The sequence below is a fragment of the Lontra canadensis genome, unplaced genomic scaffold, assembly GCF_010015895.1.
Source record: "Lontra canadensis isolate GAN:19392208 unplaced genomic scaffold, GSC_riverotter_1.0 scaffold44, whole genome shotgun sequence".
In the NCBI taxonomy this organism is placed as follows: Eukaryota; Metazoa; Chordata; class Mammalia; order Carnivora; family Mustelidae; genus Lontra; species Lontra canadensis.
This window is the reverse complement of record NW_022631038.1, coordinates 13,265,747-13,288,125: the sequence shown is the minus strand read 5'-3', so window position 1 is coordinate 13,288,125 and position 22,379 is coordinate 13,265,747. Positions and strand designations below refer to the sequence as shown.

The 22,379-nt window shown below is 44.4% G+C and overlaps 1 protein-coding gene across 2 annotated transcripts in view; it reads right to left on the bottom strand.

Moving 5' to 3' along the window:
• Positions 1-22,379, bottom strand: part of BCL2 (BCL2 apoptosis regulator) — a 162,781-nt gene that overhangs the window by 59,214 nt on the left and 81,188 nt on the right. The window contains exon 3 of one of the 2 annotated variants that reach the window (XM_032872277.1): positions 11,770-11,859. The exons of the other annotated variant lie outside the window; for it this stretch is intronic. Coding sequence (XP_032728168.1) covers positions 11,794-11,859 — 66 coding nt within the window. The 3' untranslated portion in view covers positions 11,770-11,793. Of the gene's footprint in view, positions 1-11,769; positions 11,860-22,379 lie in introns of those variants that run through there. 2 annotated transcript variants of the gene reach the window in all.

The following is a 22,379-nucleotide window of genomic DNA, read 5'->3' as shown; positions in this document are numbered from 1 at the left end:
CGGCTTTGGCTAAAAATTTACATTTCTCAGATTTCTGCATTCACATTTTAACCTCCTTTTCCTCTTCATCGTTAAAATAAACATACAATCATTAATACAAATCCCAAAACTTGAGCATCTCAACTCGATCTCCTGGGCTGTACTTCACGATAAAAACCAATCCTTTTTTTTAATCTATCTCCTTCACGTGTTGCTCCTTCTTAGAATAGAAAATTGGACAATGATCAACACCCAGTGAGGAAAAGTAACTTTTTCTTCCCCAGACAGGGAAGAACATTTTGGCTTGGTGACACCTGGCTACCAAATTCATAGGTGAAATCGAGGGTATTAAAGGGCTCGCTCGGCTTCTTCCGGGGCGGCTGCGGGGGCCAACAGTGTGGCCTTTGGAGGCCAGTCTGGCCCAAGGCCCATCCCGTCCCTTCCGAGCTGTGTCCCTGTTGACAGATGAGTCACTTTTCGGAGCTTCGGTTTCCTTGTCTGAAAATGATGAAAAATTCTCATACCTGCCAGTGGGTTTTCAGGGCTCAGGGGGGTAAGGAAAGCATTTATCCCGGGGTCTGTCACGTGGTAAGAACCCCTCTCTGGGGGCTGTCCCCATCAGCACGTGCTGCTGTAGTCTGTCCCGCTCCAAATGGGCACGATGCCACTGAATGCTGAACTACTCCTTCATTTTCCACAAAGTTCCTCAGGGGCGGCTGCCTGGGAGGGAGGAACAGTGCCTGGGAGGTGGCTGTCCCCTCCAGAGTAGGCCTTGTGCTGGCTCACATCTGGTAAATCAGAGCAAACAACAGGCAGAGTCATGGAGAGGAGGGAGGGAAGAGGCTGGGGGGGGGGGCGGGGGAAGGGGAGAGGCAAGCTTTCATAAGATAACGTAATAGTCAACCTGGCTTCTTCATCCTTCTCTAAGGATCACTGAATATTTTAAATTCAAATGAAAAACCACTATCAGGCAGATATGGAGAACCCCAATGTGGAGTCTGTGAGCCGGCCCTCTTTGTACGGGGTAAAAAAGAAGTACCAGCAAGCAAAAGACTCAAGTCTTGTCTGCCTTTCTTAGTCTGGTGTGGGGCTTTTTCCATGGAAAATTTCTGTTTTTTAATATTGGGTCATGAGGTGGATTTTATTTGAGCTCTTCAGGTTACCTGGTCTTTAGTTTGTGAGAAAGTGGTTCTATTTGCTTTAATAACAAAGCAAAGTGGTTTTGGGATGAGGAAAAGAGAAGCATGACGCTTAAGGAAGGTTTAGCCTGACAATGCTGTGTACCTGCGTACACACCAACACACACACACACACACACAGACACACACACACTGAGACACAGACACACTCACAGAGACACATAGACACACACACAGACACTAGCATATACATACACACATGTAGAGACACAGACACAGAAACACATACACAGATGTACTGAGACACACGCACAGAGATAAGGAGATACAACACATACACAGACATACAAACACATACACATGTAGAAACACACATGCACGTCCCAGCTAGGCCCATCTGGAATCTTCCGTGGTGTGGGAGACCGAATCTTATCCTCCCTCCACTTTCTATCAAGAAAACCCTGACATTTCCAACTACACATGGGTTAAAAATGATAGTAAGAACCAAAAGCAAAACAATGAACAACAAAACAACACTACCAAAAAGAGAGAGAGAGAGAAAAGCGTCTTTTTAAGCAAGCAGGTCTCCAGTGAAATATTCGAGGACCAACTCAAAACCTTTACTGTTTGAGAAGCGTGCATCTCCCTGCATTCAGACATGTTCCTGTTTTGTTTGTTTAGGTTTATTTTTGCCTTCATTCTGCGGGAAGCTTCACAGATATGACGGGGTGATTTAATTCTGTACAAACCTTGCCTCCCTAAATTCTTAGAATGTAGATAGATACCACTACCGGTATTCTTAGAGTTACACAGCCTCTCACACCAGCTAGAGCAAAGCAGCGCCTGCATTTCACTGGAATCCCTCCTTGTCGTTCTTTGCAGGTTTTTCCTCCACGACACACAGGAAACCAAATGTGAAACACAGTTGCAGATTCTGATAAATGGGTTTTTAAGCCATTCTCCATGGCCAGCAAGACACTGATGGACCTATACCCAAAAAGGGAGATATGACTCATCCTTTACACCTTGGAGAGGGAAGTAAGAGTCGAGACACTCTTTTGGCAGGTGTCAAAATGTTGTGATGACTTCTATCTTAGCATCGGGCTGAAGTTTCCCTATCAGGCCGTCTGCACCTTGAGTAGGTAACACATCACAGTAAGAAAGTCCATGTTTTCAACCAACGCTGACGTTGAAGACTTTCTGTACGATGGCCAAAATGCCTTGAAACCCAGATTCCTGAAAGTCTCTCAGAGGACACTAATCGATTTGTCCTTATAAACTACCACCCCCCCTTTCCCATCATCCCGACGGAATGTCCCTGGGGTGATCAAAAACTAGTATGTAAGTAAATGAAGTAGATGACCCTATGCGACCTTCCTGAATGAGTGGTTTTTAAAGAAGTTTCTTTAAAAAGGAAATAAACATATGCCTTCATTCACTGAACCCTCGTTAGAAGATCAGCAGCACGTCTCTATGACTACTGACATCATGAGGAGTCAGAAGACCTGGCCCTGCCACAGCACACTATGAGACCATGGAGCCAACCATCCTGTGTCTCAGTGTACCCATCTCTAAAATGGTGAGGCCTGGACAGGATGGTTTCTCTTTTTAAAATTGATTAATTGAAAGAGAGTGCGTGCGCAAGAGTGGAGGGTGGGTGCGGGCAGGGAGGGAAGGGGCGGAAGGAGATGGAGAGAGAGAATGCCAGGCAGACTCAGAGCCCAGTGTGGAGTCCGACACGGGACCGGATTCCACAACCAGCCGATCATGACCCGAGCTGAAGCAAGTCAGACGCTCACGTGACCCAACCACCTGGGCACCCCAACAAGATGGTTTCTGAGTCCACCTTACGCTTTAGAATTTGGGGAGCACACATCTATGTGGATTCTGCTCTATACAATTCACCTTGTTGGAGGCCCCAAAGGAGACAGACATGAAAGACCCCATCGGGTTGGGAGGGTCACCGCTTGGCTGTATTCCCAAGCTTCAGGCATACCTGACGTTGACTGGGCATCAAAGTTCTGTCTTCCTTGAAAATGAATGCCTCCCTTTGAAGTCGAGAGATTCATCAAATGGGGTCCATTCTCATCCCCACAGGCTTGGCCGAAGCAGCCTGCCATTCGCCTGCACTTGACATTTCTTCTGCAATTTGGTATTCATGGCCCGACACCCTCAGGAGCTCTGTCAGCAAGTACAAACCTTGACCTGAGCTGCCATGTTTCAGGAATTCTAGAAAGTGAGGTGGTTCCTGATCCATGCAGCCTGCCCTGCTCCCCAAAGTGTATCTTTTCTCTTCTCTCCTCCCTCAAGAACAAGCATCCTGGCCCACAGCCTGCAGCCTAGGGATGACAGACCTGTTTTAAAATCTGGGCATGTCGAACCTGTCAACATCCAGGCTCAGGCAAACAGGCTGCCCTTGGGCAGAACAGCTTTGCTAATCAATCACGCTTCAGGGAAGTGGGTGGTTTGTATGTGGGGCCCACTTTGCCGTGACCAAGCCCCTATGAAAATGTCTGAGTGTGAATGAAAAAAAGAAAACAGTCTACTTTCCATGCCTGCTGCAGGAGGGCCAAGACAAGTTTTATTTAAAAATAACTCCACTTTCCTAAAGGCTGAAAGCTAACATATGGGCTTAAAGAGAATTCCTCTTTCAAGATTTACTAGTGACTAAGATCAGCAAGGGAGTTCTCAATGTGGACAACGATACCACCAGCAAAACAAGAGAAAACCTTAGGGATGCTTCCCAAGGGTTCGGAAATTAGAAACAAACTATTGGTCATTTTTTAAAAGAGAGCTTCCTTTGTGGTTGTGATATATTAGCATGGCAAGTCAGCAAGTAGAGCGAATTAATGCCAACTGAAGCTAAGCTAAGACACGAGACACAAATCCCTACAAATGAGAATGGGAAAAGGTCAAGGTTATTGTTATAGGGCTGAGGATATATATATATAGATATAGATATATCTATCTATCTATCTATCTCCTGGCTATAACCCACTGGTTGGGGGCAAGTCATGTAACTTCTCTAAGTCTTAAAAAATAAACACACATTATATATATATATATATATATATATATATATATATGCCAATATACAGATATGGGGCCAATTATACCCTTAACTCACAGAATTATTGTGAGAAAGAATTATGCAAGTTATCACAAGCAAACTGTTTTTATACTGTAAGTACAATAGTAATGTAAACCATTATAATAATAGGCCTATTTATTCAACTGCATGTTACTTTATTCAACATTATTTGGTTTCTAGTATAGCTTTTTTTTTTTTCCCATTTTAGGAATGAGTTTCTAATTAATTCAGTTTATATGCATTTCCTATCCAAACTTTTTTCACATTTTCAAAGCTCCTGCACAAGTGACAGAAGGACACAAGCTTAAAATAACCAGAGAAACAGCACCACAGAAATAGAATAGATAGATAATTTAAAAAGCATTTACCCTTTGCCCCAGCAACACACTTCTGGAAATTTATCCTACTCACGTATGAGTTGAATAATGGACAAGGCAGTCGACTGGAGCGTTATTTGTAACGCCAAAAGACTGGAAATAACCAGGTGTCCATCCATAGGGTAGTTATGAGACAGGTGTGAGACAGTAACACAGGGACGTCCGATGAACCCCTCCCTGAAGGTGTTCCCTCCCTTGTGAAAGTCCTTCCCACGGTGGTCTGGGCTTGGCCCCACGACCTGGTAATGGAACATTAGCGTGTGAGATACGAGCAGAGGCTTAATAAGCCCTCTTGCACTGGGGGTGTGATTCTTCTCTGCCTTTGGGATCCAGGCACCACGGGAAGTAGACCGGACTAGTCAAGCTAGTCCAGCTCGTGGTCCCCATCTATCACTGACATGTGAGTCAAGCCATCTTGGGCGTCTAGCCCCAGTCAGGTTGCCAGATAACCTCAAACATTTGAGTAAATCCAGGCAAAACCGGAGGAAAAACCACCCAGCTGACCCCACACAGCTCATCCACAAAGTTGTGAATAAATAAAATTGTTGTTGTAAGCCGCAAAGTCCTGGGGCAGTTTATTATGTGGCAACAGATAACCCATCTACTAAGGCATCTCCGAAACAGTGGGATGCTGTGATGGTGTCGTCCTACCGACAAAGAAAGAGGGAGATCTACTCTGCGGACTGACATGCTAAGGCCTCCGAGGTGAACTGCTACATTCACAGGCCAAGTGAAGAATAAGGCAAATAGTATTCTGCCTTAAGAAGGAGGGAAAATCTAAATACAAATGTAATTATTTTGTATGAAGAGACACTGGACATCTATACTCAGGGAATTCATGTACCTGTTTCAGTGGAATAGGAGACTAGCTGCTTGGGTAGCTAGGGACAGAGGTGGCAGTGAAATGTATCAATAAAGACCTTTCTAAATTGTTTCAGTTATAAACCATGTGAATGGATGATCAGAAATAATTTTTAAGTGAAAAACCAGGCTAATATAGGTCGGAAATGACAAAGCTTGAAAAAGTAGAATTTCAAAGTGGTTATTACAAATTCTCCCATGATTCTCCACGATGGCCTTCCTTTGAACTAGGACAATCCTTTTTTTGTAATACATTCTATCTTCCCTCTAGACTATAAGTGACTTGAAAGCAGAGACCATGTCTTACGCATTTTGTTTCCTCTGCAACCAGCAAGCACGGGGCAGGGCACAGAGCAACTGCTCAGTGAATAGTTGTTGAGCCAAAGAAATACAGAAGAACATTCTGACGATGCTAAAAATGTCCACTGTTAAGGCTGGTGAGTTCCATCAAAACTTCAACAGCCTACCTTCTTCCATCTGTGCACAGACTCTGCACACCATCTTCGAGGAAAATGGTGAGCATTCATTGTGATTTGGGGCTTTGCTTCTCTTGTAAACATACTCTGAACTACTGGGCAGAGTATATACAAAAGGTAATTTGAATGCCACGAAAGGAAAAAAAAAAAAAAGCAAAACAAACTCCTCCATTTAGAAAGAAAACAGACCCATTTGACTAGAGGAAGTCTAGAAAAAGAAAGATCTCTTATTATTTCTCATAAGTAACAAATTTCACTTCTGTGGTTGAGTAAGCAGCAGCTTGCAGCCAACTCCCTGCCAAGCAAACGAAGTGATCCAGCTAAGTGGGCTGTGGGAACGGAATACTAGCGGCCCTCTTTCCTATCCTCCAACTTCTGGAGAAGTCTGCGCTCAGGCCCTGGTGGACGGTTTGTCTGTTACGACTTCAGCATTTCTAGGAAAGAGGGTGCCAACAAGCTTTCTCCGTAACCCATTTCGGGGTTTGACTATTCTCACTAGAAACCTTCCCTTACTTTGAATCTGCACCTTTTCTACTGTGCCTTACCCTCTCCCTCTTCTATTACAGTTTGCTGCCTCCAGATGCGACCCCTATGAAAACTTGACCTCTTGGAGGAGGAAGTCTGGGTCACCTCCACAGCTGGGGCCACATCTCTTATTCTAGGATGCACTTGGTGGGCTGGCATGAAGAGCCATCCCAAACCTGGTATGTCCTGGACTGCACCATCCACCAGCACCACTGGGCCTTGGCTATGTCTGCCCACCATGAATGCAACAAAAGATAAGAGCCAAGGCCAATAATGAGGTAGACAGTAAGGTACTAAGTATTAAAGGATGTGCATAAGTCATGGTGAAAATGAAGAGCGTGTAGACAACTGTCTCAGGAGAGGCAGGCCATCTACGCAGTATCCCACTATGAACTCTCACCATCTTGGGTTCTCCCATATCAATAGTTCCATTTCCTTAATTTCCCTCGTGGATCTCATTTCCCAAGTTTTTGATCCGTTTCACTGTTCGCCGCCATGCTGCACTGGTCCCAACACGACAACACTAGGGACTGTCATGGCGGGGATCACCATTTGGAGGTTTTGCAAGGTAAAGATAACAAGAAAGCTGAGGCTGACAATCTAAAACCCAGGTATGCCTTCGCCACAACAGATCAAGAAGCACTGGTTATGTGCCTGCTATGTGCAAGGAGCTGGGTCAGATGCTCTCAGAGATCTAAAAGAGTAAGACACCTTCTCTGCCATGTAAGGAGAGGAACATCCATTAGGTGGGATTTAAAGAAGGGGATGTGGCTTGGATGTACACAGTTCACTGGGAGGGCTGAGGCCACTGTGTGCCCACCAGCACCAGGCGGAACGGATGCAGTGCAAAAGGTAAAGAAGGAAAGAATCAATGGGCAGGTCAGAGGAAACCTGAACACTGATTTCTGGGCACAGACAAAAGAGGAGTGTGTGACCTATGATGGTTTCCAGATTCGGGGGTTTGGGGGAAAAAGGGAAACCTAGCCTGATCCTGACAGAGGAGGGGAGCACTTGTGAGGAGCTGGTTGGCCTGGGGACACACTGATTCTGGGGGAAAGCAAGAGAAAATTCAGGACTACATACGAGAAAATAAAACTGGGAATATAGTTTTATGATTGAAACCATGAGGAAAAAAAGGCCTTTCTGAAGGGGCAAGAGCACGGGGGAGAGGAGAAGGAGGGAAAGATCTTGGGGAGCACCGCGAGTGCTCAGAGTTCCAGATGGAGGAAGGAGAGGAGAGGAGGGGTGGCGGAGGGAGCCCCTCAAGAGCATGGACATGTCCCATTCGTCTCTGTACGGATCCATGCACCTAAGCATGGCTCCGGCCCCCCAGCAGGTGCTACAGAAATGCTTCGGAAATGCTGGTAGAAGGAGATGGAAGTGCGGTAGTCAGAAAAATGGGAAGAAAACCAGCAACAGAGCCATGCAGCCTAAGACAAAGAGGAATAATTTGAAGTCGTTTAAGGGCTAACAGTGTATGGAGAATTACGTTTCCTGAAGACCAAAGGTAGCTCCAGGGGATCTAACACCTAGGGTACTAGACAGCCTGGGTCTACCAGAGGGCTGGGGTGGCTGACCAGGCATGAGGACGTTCTGTCTTCTGTGCAGAGCCTGCACAGTGCCCCAGGGGTGGGCCGTTGCCTTATTTGATCAAAAAAAAACAAAAAAAAAATCCCCAGATTTATCACATTTTCAACTTAACTTTTGTTTTGATTTTGACTCCGAGATCTGGAAACTTTTAATAAAACTTGGGAGTGGTCAGGCCTGACAGACTCCACTGACATGTCTGGTTATTCTAACGCCGACTTTGGAAAAAAGGAGAAACTGGCACAGAGATTACTTTTTCAAAGAAAAGACTATGCAAACGTACTGAAAGTTTATTTCACAGCCGAGGGGAGGTACTTGATTAGAGGGACCCTTAACAAGAAGAATTGAAGATCTAAGTAAATATTTCCCATCTGCTCCTGGTCCCACCACCTGGCCATTATTGCTCCCGCTCTGTGGATAGGTGTCAGCCAACCAAGTCTGTTTCATTTGGGCAAGTTGAGAGGCCACCTGTCGTGGAATTTACGCCTGCCATTAAACAAAATGAACATTTCTTATTTCTGAGCTTCCCATATGATTTTTTAAAACACAAAGAACTCACTTTCACCCTAAGCAGATTTCAGAAAATGCTGACTAGGAAGGACAGGTATAAACAAGGCAATCTTTTGTTGACGAAGATTGGGAACGGCCCACACCTCGAAGGACCACTTCTATTCCCCTAAGACTGGTGAATTAATCCATCCACGCTTTCTTGCTCATTTCCCTGGCTGTTACAGACCAAAATGCAGAAAAAGGTTTTACAAGGGGACATGGCATATTTGTGCTAAAAACAGGCACCACACAAATCCAGAGAAGGGAGCCAAGAAGAAATACCAGATGGAGGGAACGGCGTGAGTCAAGGCAAAAGCGAGAGGAAAGAAAGCATGCCCTGTGTGGCGGGCTGTACGGGATGCGGAGGGCGCAGGGCAGAGGTCTGGGTTGAGGACTTGTGGCCAAGGAGGCTGCAGAGAGGGGAAGAATTCTCGGTGGACAGTTTTAACGATCAGGCTAAGAAGACTGGCTCTTTCCCAGAACCAGGCACCCGTGGAAGTCTGGAGCCCGGGAATAAAACGGGTGGAGACGTGCTTTGGCAGCGTCGAGGACGGGGAGGGTGGCCAGCACCCTCCACCTGCACAAAGTGCCGTGGGTCCAGCCCGACGAAGTTCAAGCTGCAGGGATCACCTCACCTCGGACGGGCGACCCCCAGCAACACTTTAGGTTTTCTGGGATTAATGTCCGTTCAGAGCGAGTGTCCAAAAATCCTCAAAAGTTCTGATTATTTTCTTTTCCTCAGGGCACAGTTGCTCTGATCAAAGGCTGGAGGACCCTCTGGGGAAGACTGGGAGAAAGATTAACAATATACATTTTGGCCGTGTAATGGGGGACCTAGCCGTCCCCAGTTAAGGGTTCTGGATCTGCAAACTGGCTCAAGTCTGGGAGTTGACGGAGGGGCCACGACTCTCTGTTTTTATGATTCCAGTTAGACTTACGTTCCCTTGACTTAGACCTCTTCTGCTTATACAGATCAAGTAAGGATGTAATAGACTAACCATCCATTTTCACTTCTAGAACACCATGAGGACAGAGTCTGAAATGGAGGACATGACAGATCAGTGAGAGTACGGACACAGGAGAAAGTAAGATGGAACCAAACATGAGTGAGATGCGGGGACCAGGACGTGGTGCCCCCGTTACCGGAGACTGGTTTGGGAGAGGAAGGGGCAGAGCAGGGTTCTCAACAGCAGTAGGTCAACCATGTTGCTGGGACCGGCAGAGAGCTGGAAATCCGGCATGAAAGCGGGAGACCTGTCAGGTCTGGAGGTGGGGATGTGGGGACACCTTGCATCCAAGTTGAAAGGCTTAGAGGGAGTCCGTGAGATCTCCAGGAGGGAATAACCAGAGAGAAGCAGCCCATCCTGCCCTGCCGACGTCTGCACTCACCAGGTGGGCGATGCTGCACCAGAGGCTCTGGTCAGGGAAAGTCCAGGAACAACCAGGCTTGTGTAACAGAAGCAAGGATGTGGGTGTTTCAAGGGAGACACTTCCCCAGGTTCCGACTGCCACAGAAAAGGAAAACGTCGTGGCTCTGGATGTCGTCAGAAACGGGTACGTGACCCACTGGGGAGATGGCTGTTTTGTGAGAGCGACAGAAACGCAAGCCCCGCTCGCTGGAGGGCTGGGAGGACAACGGCGAGTGAGGAAGGGCACTCAGAGGCCATGCAGCTTTGCAGGAGCTCAAAACCCCACAGGAAGCCGGCAGCAGGGCCGAGGAGCTGCGGGATGGAAGACAATCGTTTCCAGGACGCGGAGCCCGGAGCACACGCAGAGGCAGTGAAAGGGAGACGGGGAAGATTCTGGAAGGTGAGGGAAGCCTGGAGACCCCGGGCAAGGCCTGGACCGGTCACTCAAAGGGAGGACAGAGGTAGAGGGGACAGAGGGTGAGTGCCCAGGTAGCAATTCCCGGAGGCCTTCGTGGGGGAGGCCCGGAGCAGGGGTAGCACGGACTTCAGGCCCAAGACAGAAGGAGCCTTTATTCTTCACAAAATAGCGAATGTAAGGTTGGTGCCGTGTCTTTATTACCTCACCAAGGGCTTCAAGGTGCGCTGTCCTGTTCCCATGTTCTCCGGGTCCAACTCCCTTCATTCCCAACATTCCCGTCAGCTAACCACAATTCTGGGAGCGAGGATATACGTTTACATGCCTTTGGCTTTGTTGTGAATGAACTACAAAGACATTGAACTTGTAACGAATGAAAGACACCGGATTGAGGGAGTATTTTCTCTGGTTTCAGCTCAGTCGTGGTCAGAAGGCGCTTATCTTGCCCACAAGGCTCTCCTGCCTTCCTGGCCCTTCAACCCCGCCTGCCGCCCCCCAGCGCTGTGGCTTGGCCACTTTCTTGCCGAACCCCTCCTGCACGACTCCGCTATGGAAACCCAGTGGTTTCTCTCTCAGCCCAACCCTGGAGACCCGGGCCCTCCTGCTGGACCCTGTCACTCGCACTCTGGATCCCCACTCGGGACCGGACTGTCCTGACTCGGTTCCAGATCTCCTGTCCTTCTCGTTGACTCCAGTACAGCTCACTCCAAAGGTCAAGTCCTCATCTCAAGGCTGCTCTGTCCTCGCTGTGGCCGCTCATCATTCGTGGCCTCTTATTTCTTCCCATCTTTCCAGAGCCTTCCGAAAACTGTCTCTTGAGGGCATCTAAATGGTTCTCTTGACTTGAACCTCCATGTTCCGGATTTCTGAGCCCACGAGAGTCTCTGAGTCCACGAGAGCCCACAAGTGGTCACTAGTAATACTTAGCGAATTCCTGGAGGCAGAGCTCGGTAGTTTTGGAAGCCCCTGAGTTTTTACATTTTGTTTTAGGGAGTCTGGCCTTATTTTCAGTCCTTCAGACATGTGCAGCAAAACAGGGACTCGGCAATAAATGATGCTGACAGGTGGCTCTTTTTCTTCCGAATAGAATATATCATGGTGTTTGGCATTACTCTAACTCGGCTGTGATCTCTGTCTGCCCATAGCTAAGGACACATTTGCAAACACGGCACAGCCACCCTGTGCAAAAGGCCCTTCTCCAGAGGCACCGGAGTGAAGGTCTGAGATCCTGGGAGGCCAGGGGCATGTGTACGGTTGTCCTGCTCCTTGCACGGGCTTTATCAGGATGTAATCAGATTTTATCAGAAATGTCACCGCTTTGCTCCATGGAGGGGGCAGATTTTAATATGATATTAGAATATGGCATTTCCAGTTGTCTTCTTTTGTTAGGGGCAACTTCTAAATGACCCCCCAAATATTGCATTTGATAGTTTTGAAAATTCTGAGTTTCTCTAAAAGAAAGAAGGAAAGGCAGGAAGTTATGGTGCTTTCAACAGCCACATGAGGTAGGTAGGGTAGGGTGTCCTATTTTAGAGATCAGAAAACCAAGGCTAGAGGGACTGTCACAGTAATATGTGGCCACAAGGCACAAGTGGGACCCAGGTATCTTAGGTGTGAATTCTAAGCCGTTTCAAACATAGATTGCTATTTTTACATAAAGGATGAAAAATTATGGGAAGGACTTGGGGAAGGAGGTATGAGAGAGAAAGACTATCTGGAAATGTCAAAGTTGTTAAGGTGCATGTCCCCTAATTTATACACTGCAATTGATTAGGACTAAGGGACCTGAATTCTTATGAGCCATGCAAGAGAAAAGCAGGTAAACAGATTCATGCTGACTGTCCGTGTCACTTTCCCTCCCCAAACTATAAAGTTTGGTTTCAGATTCACAAACAAAAATGTATAAAAAAGAATAGTAAAACAGGAAAATCTCTCACTCTTGCAGCCAGTCATAGTGACCAGAGTGCTTTCCTTGGCAAATATTCAAATGTCACATGCCAGCATCACATAATACTATTTTAGTCAACATGATTTGTGTTAAAGTCACTGGAATCGGGCAACTGTTTGGTCTTATTATTACAAACACGTCCTCACACAACACCCCTCACTGCTGATGAGCTCACGAGAAGGACTTCAGTTTAGAAAACTGGCATTTTCTTAGAAAAGGAAAAAAAAAAGCAGTTCTCAGTAAAAAGATAAACCACAGAGCTACTGTGTTCAGACAAGTTGTACATATTCAACCACACACACGCACACACATGTGCATGCACACACACATACACACACACACACACAATATCAGAATAATGTTTAGGCTTTGTCCAACCTACAAATGTGAGCAGACTCAGCATTAAGGCGTTGAGACCAGAATCCTACTCATGACTGTCCCTGACACTGAGAACAGTCATTGAAGAACAATGAAACAATATTCTAGATTACCTCATTTGTTCTCTACACAGTTCTAACAATCCATAATAATCCAAAGGTTCTATACTTGGTAGGACAGCAGCAGCCAACAGAACGGGCTGGTCAGAGCTCGCTCAGAGATAAGATCTATTTCTACCTCAAAGAACAAGGAAGCCTCAGGCCTGCAGGGACTCAAGGTTCCTAAATGATGGCAGATAAAACAAAGTTAAGGGGGTATGGGAGAAGCATCTGTGTCAGGTAGAGGGTCTATCAACAGAAAAATTAGGAATGAAAGCAGCTAAGAGAGGCCGATGACCTTGAGGCTGCACCCAAAATGATGTGGGAGGGCGGGCTTGCTGGTCCAAAAATGCAATCTCAATGGTTGGCAACAGCTGCAAAAGCCAAGCCTCTTTGTGGGAAAGCAGAGAACTATGGGAGAAATGGAAGGAAGAGGGGCAGAAAGAACAAAGAAGGAGAAGAGAAGCAGTGGCAGATCTTGCAGCCAGGATGAGAACAGAAAGCACCAGACAGTCCATGGCATAGAGGCAGAGAGGCCGTGAGGAGGGAGAGAATGGGACTGTGTTGCCATTTGGAGGAGAGGAGGGGAGACAAACATCCCTGCACAGCTCAGGAGGTAGTCTGTGAGACGCAGCCCTTCCACCTGCTTCTAACACCACATCGACAGTTATTTTAAAAGCATTTAAAATATAAACCATGTTCATGGAAACTTTCACCAGATCTCACCCTGACATACATCCATCTGCATATTTTCAAGGTTGACTCAAAGTTCAAAAGTTATGTGTGATGTTTTTACCTCTTCAGTTCTGACAAAAACTGTAAAGAAGCAAATTAAAGCCAAGAGGGAAATTTCTAGCTGCAATGCTAGGTTAAAAAAAAAAAATCATCCTAAAAATAAAATAACACTTCATTTCTACAAATATTGGTTCCCCCAAACCCAACTCTAGTAAACCATGATCTCCTCCTAATGAATTCTCTTCTATATATATCACTGTGATGGTTTTATTATGGCCCCATATTTGTATCTAAGTTTGAAATTTCAAAGGGATGCTGCCCCCCATCCTTTCTGCAATTTAAAGGCACTGCCCCTTGGTGGTGACAATGACATAGCCACATGGAAAGATACAGAAAAAAGTACTTTCACACGCTGTGGGTGGAAACAGATATTTCTGTGCCATTTAGAAAGCAATCGAAAATACCTACCCAAGTTTAAAAATACTGCCATTGGTCAGGCTGTATCATGCCTACATGAACAAAGGGATGTTCACTACAGTGTTATTATAGAATCATTTACTAAGCCATGCTACAGACAACCAAGGAGTAATATGCAGTCATGAAAAAGAAAAATATGGGGCACCTGGGTGGCTCAGTCAGCTGAGCGTCTGACTCCTGATTTCAGCTCAGCTCAGGATCTCAAGGTTATGAGATTGAGACCCGCACTGGGCTTTGCACTGGGCATGGAGCCTGGTTAAGAATTTCTCTCTTCCTCTTCCTCTGCCCCTCCCTCTGTCTAAAAAAAAAGAAATAAAGAAAAAGAAAGAATGGAGGAATTTAAACAACATATCATTTTTAAGTGAGGAAAAAGCAAGAAACAGAGAAGACAAATGCTATAATCTGATTTTATAAATCAATGACAAGAATCACAGCAAGTATGTGTGAATATCTATCTCATGTCTGATATAATGACAAGAGTGTGGAGTAAAGCTCAGAAGAATATACGCAGGGTTGATAACACTGGGAACACAGGGGAGAAGGAGTAGGGTGGAGGGAAGAAAGGAAGTGGGAGGGAAGTAGTAAGTGAAAATGAAAGATGTCAACCATAAAAACCACATGGATGCTATGATCTCATTTATAGGAAATCATGTGTGTGCACTCAGGCACACGGAGGTGAACTGAGGATGATGGGGTGATCTGCAAAATATCAATGTTTTTTATTGCAGGAGGTTGGGCTGTTTCAGGAGATAAGTCTTATTTATTCCTTATATGTATTTTAAAAAGTTACAACAACATTTATTATTTATAGAATCAGAAAAAATATCATTGAAGGGAACATATGAAAAAGTCCCCCGCAAGGCAGTATAGGTCCCCAGAGCAAAAGCAAGCAGAGAGGGAAGGTTGTAACATCGAGCTGGGATCACACTGGGAAGCTTTTCAGTGCCAGGCAAAGAGGAGAACAACTTGTAGGATGTATACCAACAGATAAACAATAGGTTGGGGGTTTTTTGGCAGTGGTGGATTATGAGTGATTTGTTTCCCTTCTTTTTGCTTATTTCCCCAATTTTCTGCAAAAAACACACCATATCTTGCTTTCATAATCGAAATAATATACTATTTAAAAGAATTATGCCATGAAGGCTTTCAAGTAAGATGGCGTAGTCATCCAAGGGAGGTTTTCGGATATTAGGCAGTGGGCCCTGGAGGCAAAGAATTAAAACCCATTTACGAAGCAGGCGTGTCAGTGGGGGTTGTTAAAGACCCCAAATAAAGAGGAAATGGTGGAAAGAGTAGGCCTCTGAAATTTTCTAAGTAAAGCGATGGATGAGTGAAATGCCAGGGGAAGAACAACTAGGTTTCAGTGGCACTTCGTAAAGTTTTCTATGAATGCCTGAGGCCACCCAGCCACAGGTCAAAGTCAGGTGATGTGATCAAAAAATTATACGGAACTGTCATTGCTTTTGAGACTGGCCCATTTTTAGTAACAAATCTCGGAATGCAGACACTTCTTGGAACCCATATCAAGACAATGCATGACACCCGAAGGAAAAGACAAAATAAATCAATGGTGATGAAGATGAAGAAAAATTACATGAGAAGATGACCTTATAAGGCTTTCTCCACACAAAAAAGAAATACGTCATGGAGAAGCACTGTCTCAGACAGACTCTGGGATTTTGTAGATCAAATAAAAACATTCCTAGGTAACTTCAGGGTTGCACTCATTTCATACAGTGGCCAAACATCACAGGTGTGGAACCAGTGTCAGGAGAGGTTAACTTGAAAGTTTTTATTCAGCTGTGGTTTGCCTTTTCCTAAAAAGTTGGCACATTCCGGAAACTCCCTTCAGGAGAAGCATTCAGGAGGGGGATGGTGGCACCAGGCTGAAGAAGGTGGCAGGAGAAGGCCTCCAAAGAACTTCCTGCTTCAAGACCTTCTCATTCAAGATGAGACACCATGCCAACTGCCAGATTTTACACCTTCCCTCTCTCTGATGTTCTGAGGCAACTGACTAAGCTGTGTTTCTGTTTTCTAGCATTCTTGAAGCAGATGTGATAGAACTGAAGGCAAACAATTGTAGCAACCCACTCCAGGCATTACCCTCTAAAAACGATGTAATTATCAAACTAAAATGTTTACGCCATAACCAAAGACTGAGGCCAAGAAGCCAAACGAAGTAAAACGTGATTTGTTTCCCTTCTTTTTGTGAAACGAAGTACTGGCCGGTACTTCCAACAAAAGGATTTATTGGGTTATCCTGAAACGACTACCCAGAAAAAGTCAGTGTGACTTGATTTCTTAGTTTCTTGCTTGTCATCCAAACGGTCAGAAAGAATGTAGGAGGAATAGGGCTGGTTATTACAGGGAACAGGGTTCTCCTGACCAAATTTCAGGAGAGGCTCATCAGAAAGTAAGCAACGTCCTCTGCCAAACGACTCCGCCATGGCTCACCCAATGGCATTTCTCCACATGTGGACACTCCCTCCACGTCAACCAGCACCCTTCTTGCTCCCCGGACTGGTGGTGTGTTCGGGTCTGCCTTCTCGCTTCCCTCTATCTCCACAGGCCCTCTTCATCATGCCAATTCTCTTTCTTCCTCCAAGTTTGGCTTGCAGCTCACCTCTGTCTGCCCCAGCAAATTCTGGTCTTCTGCTTTTTCTGAGCTCTCTCCTGGTCTGTATATCCAACTGACATGAAATAATTGGCAAGTGCATTGATAGGAACAGCCCTAATGAACGATTCCTGATGGATCTCCTAATACCCTAATTGTCTTCCTTGTTATGGTACAATGTGGAGATTGGAGTTCCCTCCTTCCTTTCTCTCTTTCCTTCCCTTCTTTTTATGTAGTGTTTGTTAGACACCTACTTTATGCAAAGCACTGTTCAAGGCTTTTTTCATGCACTATCTCACTTCATCTCCTCACAAACCTTTCCAGAAATATCTACCAGTCCAACTCTGCTCCCCTCTGGTTTTCCAGGGTCTTTTCAGGGAGTCCTCACTTTCTGAGCTCCCTGGTGCTGAGCTTGGTTCTTCCCTCCTCCTCAGCCCACCATCCAACCGACTGCCAGCCCTGTATTTTGTATCTGGCTCCTTCTTTTTATCCTCCTTTCTTTATATCTCTCCTAGACACAGCAGCCTCTTCACGACTGGCCTCCCTGCCACCAGGCTATCAGTCTACACATGGGTCAGTTGATAGCCCTGCACTGCACAAAACTACGTGATTCCGGTTGTCTACATAATATAACGTGAGTTCTCAAGTTTGACATCAAGGGACTGAGGCCTTTCGTATCCCATCACCCATTAAAGCTTGTCTTCCAAACATGTAGGGTTTTTTGGGATTCCCCAAACATACCAAGCAATTGTCCTCTGATAGGTTTTTGTTCATGCTCTTCCCACTGTGTGAAATGGTCTTTTCCCCTCTCTGGCCTAGAAGAAAAATCCTACTTTTCAAACCTAGCTCAAATGCCCCTTAACTCCCCCAGATCAAAACTAATTGTTCTTTCTCCTGAACTTTCTTAGACTTAGTTGTTTATGCTCTGAAGCTGCCTCTAGATCATAAGATACTGGAGGGAAGAGATAGTATCTGTTTTTCTTTGCATTCCAACACCACGGCCCAACCATGGCAGGACTTCCTAAGCATAGGCAGAAATGAAGTTACTAGCACTGGTAAGTGAGTTTACTTAGCTACCACTTTCTTCCAAGTGTTTCTCAGAATTTCAAGCTAACCCTTACGGAGCATCTACTATGTACAGAGCATTACGGCAGGAGCTGTAGAAGCAAGCCAGCTAGTGAGGCATGGTGCTGTTATAAATACATCTTGTTAAAGACCTACTCACCTCACTATGCTAAGCCATTAAATCCACCATTATTTGAAGACACATCCACCCTTGTGGATCAGCAACCATTCACAGCACTTCCCTCTATCACTAGGTAGAGCAGAGGGAAGATCCTATGCTTCAAAAAGCACCCAAAGAAGAGAAGGCTCATGACTCTAGAAATCAGGGGTGTTCTTTTCTTCCAGGACAGAGAGTGGGTTGATGTGGAAAATAAAGGCATCCATCTCTCAGCAGTACTGAGTCTCAAACCCCATAATTTATGTTAACTTCAGTTACAGTGAGCACTTAAAGCCGTGAAAGTAGCTGAGAAAACATGAAGGTCTGGGAAAACTAAAAATTTTATTACCTGTGAAGTTGTGCTAGTTGATGAAAACGTGTGTAAGGAATGATAATTTGGGGTTTGAAGACGGGTATTTTGATAGCAGCTGTGCAAATTTTTCTGAAGAGCCCAAGGTGATCTATGACATAAGGTGGCCATATGTCCCAGCTTGTCAGGGAGGATCCTGCTTTACACCTGTTGTCCCTGCAAAATTATTAATAGTGCCCCCTTACTCTCATAACTGTCGCAGTTTGAATGACAAATTACATGATCACTCTATTACGAGTGTACTGTCGGACTTCAGTGGTCTGTCTATACAAGGTTAGTTTGCTCAAATACAGGGAGTTGATGCTGAGAAAAGGGGCAGAATCCAGGCTTCCTGACACCAAGCCCAGGCTCTATCTCAGAGAACATATTTCCTCTAAGTTGTTTCCTCGTCAATTAATCAAGAAAACCACTTTGGGGAATGGTAAAGATACATAAATAGGAATTCTACAAACTAGCCATTACAATTTAGTTGGGGTAAGCACATACATATCCAGTAATTAAACAGAGTCAGAAATATTCATAATATGCTACCAACTGTGAGGTTCAAATGACAATTTTAAAAGGGGTCAGAGAAGAGAAAAACCCTCCCTGGGCTTCAGTCTTCAGGGAAGGTTTCTGGAAGATGACAAAAACCTGAACTGGGCCCTAAAGAAAAGAAAAAGAAAAAAGGAGAGAAAAAGATACTGGTCTCTAAAAAATAAAAGTAGAACACAAAATTGGAATAGGAATAAATGATTTAAGTGATCCCATAAGCATTATTACTTTCCATTCCAGAAGATAAAAACAAGACAAGAGAAACACAATGGTCTATGTGGCTTTCCCAAAATCTTACAGTGATTTAAGTCACAATCATCTGATCGAGGTGTCTTGCAACCAGACAAGTGCTAGCTGTTAGATGACAGTGCTCCTCTCTGTGATGTGGTGAGCAAAAAAGTGGCCACCCTCTGAGATCTATCCCCAGCCTTTTCACTAACTGGCCAAGTGTCTGTGGGCAAGTGGTTTCATCAGTTTTGAGCCCGAGTTTCCTTAAATAAAATGCTAGGGTTGGATGAAGTTGTCTCTAAGAACCTTTCGATCTGGGGCAATCCATGACATTCTACATTTGACTCCAGCTTTTGTTTAGTATGTTCTAGGTGTAGCATTGTCAATAGTGGGTGTGAGTATCAATTTCCAACAAATGGCTAACACTGGGCTGACTCTGTGGGTCTCTTCCCATTACAAAGACGTGAAATTCTCAAGAAAGCAGAGCTAGGAAAAAAGGAAGGAAAAGAAAGAAGCACAGGATATAGGAATGAAGATAAAAATTTAAAACAGACAGGCGCCTGGGTGGCTCAGTCAGTTGGGCATCCAACTCTTGATTTTGGCTCAGGTCATGATCTCAGCCAGGGCTGTGGGATCCAGCCCTGCATTTGGCTCCATGTTGAGTGCAGAGTCTGCTTGTCCCTCTCCCTCTGCTCCTCTACCTCTCTATCTTAAATAAATAAAATCTTAAAAAAAAAAAAAAAACTGAAACCAGAGCTTTAATGAAAAGTTGACTCCATTGTACCCATAGAGAGTTTCAGACTTACACAAATGCCCCTAGAGATCTGGGGATTGTGATTAGATTCTAATGCTCGTGAATGGGCATGGTCTTGGTCCTCTATGAGGCAGGGGGTCCAGAACTGAGCCCCATTCATGAATCTCAAAGCCTTAACAAGACCTTATTCCTGAAAAAGAAATTAAAAGCACTCTGCCCACTAGGCCAAAGATGAAGGGCAGAAAATTGCCTTATATTCAGAGCTTAGGACACCTTTACAAAATCAAAACCCTAAACATGAACCATATTCAGTTGTAGAATCAGAATTTACACTATCTATACATCTAGGTATAGTCCTAAACCTAGATTCATTCATTATGAGAAATGAACATAAACACAATTCTAGGACCACTAAAATTCCTTAGATTGCCAGAAAAAAACCAGTTTGTGGCCATCATGTAGGGACAATGTCACAATTCAGGACTCATGATTCCCACAGAAAAGAAATTGGGGTGAGATGAACTTGCCAAAACACACACACACACACACACACACACACACACACACACACAGGGAAATAAACTACCATGATAGATGTAAAGGGAAATTTTGAAAAACTAAAATCTAAGAACTAGAAAAATACTAGAGTCTGAACTGGACTACAAAATAAGACTGTGTAAAATTATTAAAGTGGTATAAGAAAGACTAAAAACCATAATGAAATAATAGGAGGAAATGAAAAAATAGGCAGATTTGAAAAAATAAAACAAAATACAATTAAAAAATAAACCTCTTAAAAATAATTCTGGAAAAGTTAGGTAGTAGAATAACACAAATATAGAACTAATGAACTAGAAGAATAGATTTGAAGAAATCAATTAAAATGTAACAAAGGACTTCAAAATAAAAACAGAGAATTGAACACACATGTCTATTGTTGGTCTCACATGAATCCTCACTAAAACTAGGGAAAACAACTATTTAAAAGACGTAAGCCCATGAGGATAAGGAGAACAGGTGAAGAGAGAGTAGTAACGAGATTTTGGAAGATGGAAAACAGATGGACAAACAGCAATAGAACTAGCACATCAAAGGAAGCAGAATTCCAAACCAGGAACAGGGAACATTAGGAACCAACCAGCAGATGTTCCAAAGGTCCAGGAACAGATAGCACTAGTTATGTCTGGAACGGGGGAGGGAGAAGAGGAGAGAGTGACTAAAATGAGAATGGAGTGAAAGATTTTTAAGAACCAGTTATATTTCCAGATTTCAGGTCCCCTCTTCAATTCCATCCTACTGGACAGCAGTTTCTATCCCAATGGGTAAAATGGAGGTTTGGTCTCTGGAGGGAAGATTCCTGGATTATGAGATGCCATCCATCAAACAAAATAGAAAGTTGTATTCTGAATACTGACTCCTCCAGTCTTATTCCTCCCTGAAGCTCTCAGCTCTCACAGGAAAATCTTTACCCTCCATGTGAAAGTTTGGAAGAGTGTTCTCTGGAGATTCTGGCTATCTCTGATATTCCCCCTTTTTAGGGTTTGACTTTAGGGATCCCCAACAAATGGCATAAACATATTATTCCACAGTGACACTCAAAGTTAGCCAGTCCCTCACACATCCTCAGGGCTTCTAGTAAGCTTATTAATTCTTCATTCTTGAATAAAGGCAGATAGTCAAGGGTTACCAGACATGCAAGGAGACCATCTACATGAAAAACAGAGTTCAAAACAGACAAAGAAGAAAAGGTAACGGGGAGGAAACAGAGATCATGAAGGGAGGAGAAAATTTCAAAAGAGAATACATTTTTTTTTTCTCAGAAAGCTAAGAGAATGTCACACACATGAAAACAGAACAGAATGCTTTAAAAAAAAAAAAACAACTATTTATAGATGAAAAGAGGAGATTTAAAACAATAACAAAAAAGAAAACCCAAACAGATAGGTTGGAAATTGAAGTTTAAGAAATCCCACCCCCCCCCATGGGCGCCTGGGTGGCTCAGTGGGTTAAGCTGCTGCCTTCGGCTCAGGTCATGATCTCGGGGTCCTGGGATCAAGTCCCGCATCGGGCTCTCTGCTCAGCAGGAAGCCTGCTTCCCTCTCTCTCTCTCTGCCTGCCTCTCCGCCTACTTGTGATCTCTGTCTGTCAAATAAATAAATAAAATATATTAAAAAAAAAAAAAAAGAAATCCCGCCCCCCCCAACCCAAAGAGCAAAATGATAAAGAGACAGAAAACAGGAAGCAAAATGTGAGAAAATCAGACAACTGGCCTAGAAAGTACAACACCCAAATAATAGGAGTTCTGGAAAAAAACTGGGGCTAATAGAAGCAAATATCAGCAGATTGGAAGAACACACTGAGTGCTCAGTACAATAAGTGAAAACAGATTCATGAAGAGGAAAATTATATGAAATTTAGAATCCTGGGAAAAAGGCAAGATCCTATGAGTTCTAGGGAAAAAGAGAAAAAAAAATCAGGTACAAAGCATAAAGAATGAGAATGGGTTTAGTCTTCCAACTGCAACACTGGGAGTTAGCATACGTAAGAGCAACATCTTCAAACTTTAGAAGAAAATGTATTTTTGACTTAGATTTCCTTGTGCAAGACAGACAT